At 44.6% G+C, this 5,609-nt stretch overlaps 1 protein-coding gene across 1 annotated transcript in view; it reads left to right on the forward strand.

Moving 5' to 3' along the window:
- The window catches only part of Gadl1 (glutamate decarboxylase like 1), a 139,233-nt gene that overhangs the window by 8,961 nt on the left and 124,663 nt on the right, over window positions 1-5,609 (forward strand). Inside the window, exons 4-5 of the mRNA XM_029543497.1 lie at window positions 2,830-2,936; window positions 3,672-3,787. Coding sequence (XP_029399357.1) covers window positions 2,830-2,936; window positions 3,672-3,787 — 223 coding nt within the window. The remainder of the gene's footprint in view (window positions 1-2,829; window positions 2,937-3,671; window positions 3,788-5,609) is intronic.

Raw genomic sequence — 5,609 nt, forward strand, 5'->3', positions numbered from 1 at the left:
ACACACACACACACACACACACACACACACACACACACACAGAAATCTGAGTGATTATATGGAATGAATTAAGAGGATATTTCCTTTACCAGATGAGAGATGTTAGCAGTTTGGACTTGGGGTTTAGAAGATGAAGCACCAGCTGGGCGTGGTGATGCACGCCTTTAATCCCAGAACTCGGGAGGCAGAGGCAGGGGCAGGTGGATTTCTGAGTTGGAGGCCAGCCTGGTCTACAAAGTGAGTTCCAGGACAGCCAGGGCTATACAGAGAAACCCTGTCTCAAAAAACAAACAAACAAAAAACAAACAAACAAACAAAGCTGAAGCACCAAAGTATTGCTCCATCATTATGGCACTTGGTAGACAAGCATCCATTTGTAGTCCCAGCATTGGGAAGGTGGAGAGGGATTCCTGGCCCCTGGTGACCAGCCAGTATAGTCATATTCACAACACCAGGTCCCTGTGAGACCCTGTCCCACAAACCACCTTTGAACTCCTCATGCTTGTGCCCAAACAGAGACAGGCATATACATGCGTGCACACACTTAGAAGATAGCATGTAAAGGAGCGAATAAGTGTTGGATCTTGGAAATGGGGGTCAGAGAAGTTTCTCAGCTAATGTCTGGATTTCCACCCTTTGTTTCTGGGTTCGTAGCTGTGCACCAGACATTTTAAGAGAACACCAGTTCCCAGCTGTGCAGTGGATGAGGCAATATCAAAATTTCCATTTCCGCTGGGAACTAATGAATTTGCAATGAGTTTGAGATAGTTAGCCACACTGAGAGATTCTGGGGCCTGGAATTCTGATATGGATTTTGAAAGGTAGAGATGTGAAAGAGACTGGGAGGAAATTGCCTTTGAAATAGTGGGCATGGATGAGATGCCCCAAGCTAGTGATTCCCAACCCTGACTATTTATTGGAACTAACCTGAGGACCCCTGGGGTCCGAGCAGACTGATGAAATGCACGAGCTGTGTGGATATAAGGACTTTAGTGAGCAGCCGGGGTAGAAAACGATAATCATGAGGACAGAGACTGAGGAAAGAGAGGGACTCAGGGTCTCAGAACCAAGACTTGAAGACACAGAACTTCTAATGGCTAGGAGGGAGAGAATCAGCCATGGTGGAGGGAGGGAGGAGGAGAAAGCCAAGAGGACAGGTATGGTAGGAAGTCATAGGGGAGGGACTATGTGACCAGGACAGTGTGCCTGCCCAGAGTGAAGACTGCAGTTTGTGAATTAGCACCAGAGATGTCAGGGGTGAGCACATGGGCGTGACATTGCCTCTGGAGGACAGACATAGGCTCCATCTTCCAGGGCTGGAAGACTCAGACAGGCAGAGAGGACAGCTGAATCCCACTCTCCAGATCTCTGCTCTTAGGTTTTGGAACGTCTTTCTTGGATTACTTGGCATGGTACATTTAGAGGTCTATGATGTGTTGAATTTTGCCCCACTGCTCTATCCACTCAGAATGTGCCTGCCTTTGTGTCACGCCCCCCATGCCTCCATCTGCATAGCCATTCCCAGAATAGAATTGAGACAATTTTTAGTAATAGACTCACAACAAATTGAACGATTATTTTATCTGTATTTCAACCCCCGAAAATATGCATAGACTTTCACACTGTCTGTGTATAGAAAGTGGTTTCACACCATGGTGGAACTATTAACCTGTCTTATATTTAAGAGGACCTATAGAGTGCTTGGCACCCAGGCAGACATTACATAGTAGGTGTTTGGTTCTTTTTGCCTTTCCCTCCAGATGTTAAAATAGTTATATCAAAAAACTCTACAACTAGAAACTTTAATGCGTCTGCCAAGCCTACATATGTATACATTCATTCCATACAATTTAATTAGTGTACAGTCATCTAATTGTAAAGGAAGTTGGAGCTATTTAGTGACTCTTAGTTATCTGGAGAGAGAAGAGACTTAAACATCACATAGCCAGGCATTGTGTGTATACATATGTAGTATAGTAATATAAACACTAATATAGCTGATGGAGTTCAGGGTACTACTCTGGAGCTGGGAAGCTGCTCTGGGCAGATGTGTATTAAACACATGGGATCAACATGAGGGATTGGAGGGGGAGAGTGTGGGAAAAACATGCAGGGAGGGGCAAGGATGCAGGTCAGACTGGTATAGTCTTAGTGACATTCTCGACTGACCCCAGAGAAATCTCTACAAGGACTAGGTACCAAATATGAATGCCAAGAGAGGAGTGTGGCTATATGGTTGCTCCTTCAGCTGAGGTGATCCTCAGAAGGCCACAATAGCAAGACTCTCTGATGATGGTGTCCTTGACTAGAGGAAGAAATCAGGGCAGAACTTGGCACTAAAACCATCACACAATGAGAGTTATTCATAGAACACTCCCTACCTGTGCAGATAGAGCTAATGTGATAGAAGAAGCCATGTTTAGGACTCAGAACTTCCACATAGAGATGGTATACTTGTACTAATTAACTAGAACATGGCTACCAAGACAATAGCTCCTCTTTAGTTAGTCTTAACAACCAATTTACTAGATGTCCAAACATGGCATGGCCATTTCTTATGGCTAACACATAGATGATTCCCTGCTTTAATTTCCTATGGAATTGAAGGTTCCTGAAGTAGCTCCCCAAGGCTATGGACATTTAACCTTATCTAGTAGTAGCAGTATTGCCAGTGGAGTCTTCTCTAGTTCCAAGGGATGGATCTACAGAGACTTCTGACACTTGGCAGCCACTGGGTTTTGTGGAACTCACTCTGTGCCTTCCTTGGGACCCCCAAAGGGATGTTTTGACTCTAGTCATAGAAGTGAAGTGTTTTTTATATCTGTCTAGTTATACGTATGAGGTGTCCCCAGTGTTTCTGTTAGTGGAAGAGGCGGTTCTGAAGAAAATGATTGAATGTGTTGGCTGGAAAGAAGGGGATGGAATATTTAACCCAGGTGAGTACTGCTGGTGACCTCCATCACCCTCCCACTAGGAGCATCTACACATCTATTCAGTGTTGGAACCTCTCCTTGCAGCATACATGAGACCAAAATGTTGGCAGACCATGAAGCTGACTAACACCTTTTCACAGTGTGATAGAAATTTGCATGAATGCTAAGTCATCATATGCAAGCTTAACAAATGGGATGTCTACAATTTAGGATGTACATATTGAACACTTAAGATTTTTATCTAACACAAGGGACTTCCTCGGTTGCTGGGAGCTTAGAGAGTTACTGCTAAATCCTCTGTGTTTCTAGGGCAATGTTTTATCAGAAGATCTTTCAGAGCATCTTAGTTTATTCTAGAGTGTTTTTCTGGGGCTGGAGATGAGCATGTGTTTCCATTTCAGCTCCACCAAAGAGGTGACAAATAGGGTATCATAAACAATACAGCTTTGGTTATCATCCTAAGTTCAGGCTGAAAGGTTCAACATTTTAGTTGGGGGAAAAAAGGTCCTAAGCCAAAAGGATAGGCCTAAATTTGCCTCTTTTCTGAGATAAAAGGTCTGAAATTGTAGACGTTTGGGAGAACATAGTTGAGACATCTCGGGTGTCTGGGTGCCTTTCACAGTGAGCTTTGGTTAGACGGGGGGAGTCCTAGAAGTTCAATGCTTCCCAGCCTATTTGATTTTGGGGGGTGTCAGGACTTCAGGCTGTAAATGTAACCTTTAAATTTTCTCTTTGCAGGTGGCTCAGTGTCCAACATGTGTGCAATGAATTTAGCTAGATACAGACATTGCCCTGATATCAAGGAGAAAGGCCTGTCTGGTTTGCCAAGATTAATCCTTTTTACGTCGGCAGAGGTAAGGCATTCGTCCTGACGGTGGATACATTTTTCCTTCTGAGGATGTGCTAGTTAACAGTTCACTTGCCTGAGGATTCCTTTTGTGATTTTGATCCTAGCCACATGTGATTGATATGCCTTCGTATGATATAGTATTCCTTTTAAAAGGTAAATTAGATTATTCTGGTTTTGTGACCCCGGGCCACTCAGTTTCACTTAAAATTTATAGTCTGACCACAGGGTGATGATACTCAACGAATGCACATCTACAACGCAATCCTTAGGCTATAGTACAACCTGAGACTCATGAAACGGGGCATGGAAAGATTGTAAAAGCCAGAGGATCAGGACATCTCCTGTAAGACAGTGTCTTCTACATATAACAGGGAGCTGCACCCACTAAATCTCACCAATAGGATTGCTTAAACAAGACCAGCACCATGACAACATCAGGTGACATGCCAGTGTGGATGGGGATGATCTGCCAAGACTCCACCCCTAGATGAAGAGCTCCAGACAGCCAATAGTCGAGGGGAAAGGGAGAATCAGGCTTTTCCAGGGAAAAGCCCCCTAGTGGGTTATCTAATCCCTAAGTGGTCAGCACTAAACACATATACATATGTACAACAGTAGATGGACTCAGCAAGGTGTGTGTGTGTGTGTGTGTGTGTGTGTGTGTGTGTGTGTGTGTGTGTAGCATGCACGCACACTCATGTGTAAGCACCATAGATTTCATTTGAGGGAGTACTAGCTTCCTCTCTGTGACTCCTTCCTTTCCTTCAAGTGTCTTGTTCTATTAGAACTTAGATCATGACTGATGTCAGATCTACTCCCTACTCATAATTCCTTGCAAAGATGCTTTGTTTGAGTAATAGAAGGTTTATTTTTAATATTTACTTTCAAGGTAGAGAGGAAGGCAGGAGGCTTCAGTAACTACTGATGTCTTACATACATGTGTGTGTGTGTGCATGCGTGTGCACATACACACATACACACAAAGACACACACACACACACACACACACACACACACAGTCCAGAGCCACCAGAGTTATCACATTTTCTTTCATTCTCCAGTGAAGTGTAAGGTAAAGATGTGAATGAGCCACTGCCTTTGAGATAGGCCACCAGGTTTGATTCCGATCTCTAGCACATATGATCTGAGTAAAGTTATAAAAGTCATGCCACTTCTCTGCTTTGCTTTCCCAGTTTGTGAACAGTGTTACCAGTTGGCTCATAACTCAAATTATCCTCAAACCCAGCAACCTAGAACTGCAGCCACATTCTAAGCCCCGGAGACCCTGGAAAGTTGTGCCGTTCTTGCCTGGGCTCCTTTACCTGGCAGGAGCAGGCGTGGTCCAGCTGACTGGTACAAGTGACCCTCTCTGCCCTGTGTCCCTTGAACAGTACACCCCAACAGACAGTGCAGGCACACTGTGATAAGTCTGGGAACACACCAGCCACCGACTGCTGGGTCGGACCTGGTATATTGCCAGTCTGGACTCATTTTTGTAACAAAGCAAGACACATCTCAGACTCAGATCCAAGGTAACAATGGAATGATCGGTAGTCTAGGTGAAGGGAGCAAGAAGACACCAGGTTCTTAAGTTGTTATGAAACCAGAGCCTAGATATCTAGCATGCCAGCGGAAAATGGGTTCAGAAAACCAAAGAGCAGGATGTCAATCCCATCTCTGTGGGCACACCATTGCCTTGAGTGTGTCCCATCTCTGTCAGCATACAGTGGCCTTGAGTGTATCCCATCTCTGTCAGCACACTGTAGTCTTGAGTGTATCCCATCTCTGTCAGCACACTGTAGTCTTGAGTGTATCCCATCTCTGTC

Source organism: Mus pahari, chromosome 10, assembly GCF_900095145.1.
Source record: "Mus pahari chromosome 10, PAHARI_EIJ_v1.1, whole genome shotgun sequence".
Classification (NCBI taxonomy): domain Eukaryota; kingdom Metazoa; phylum Chordata; class Mammalia; order Rodentia; family Muridae; genus Mus; species Mus pahari.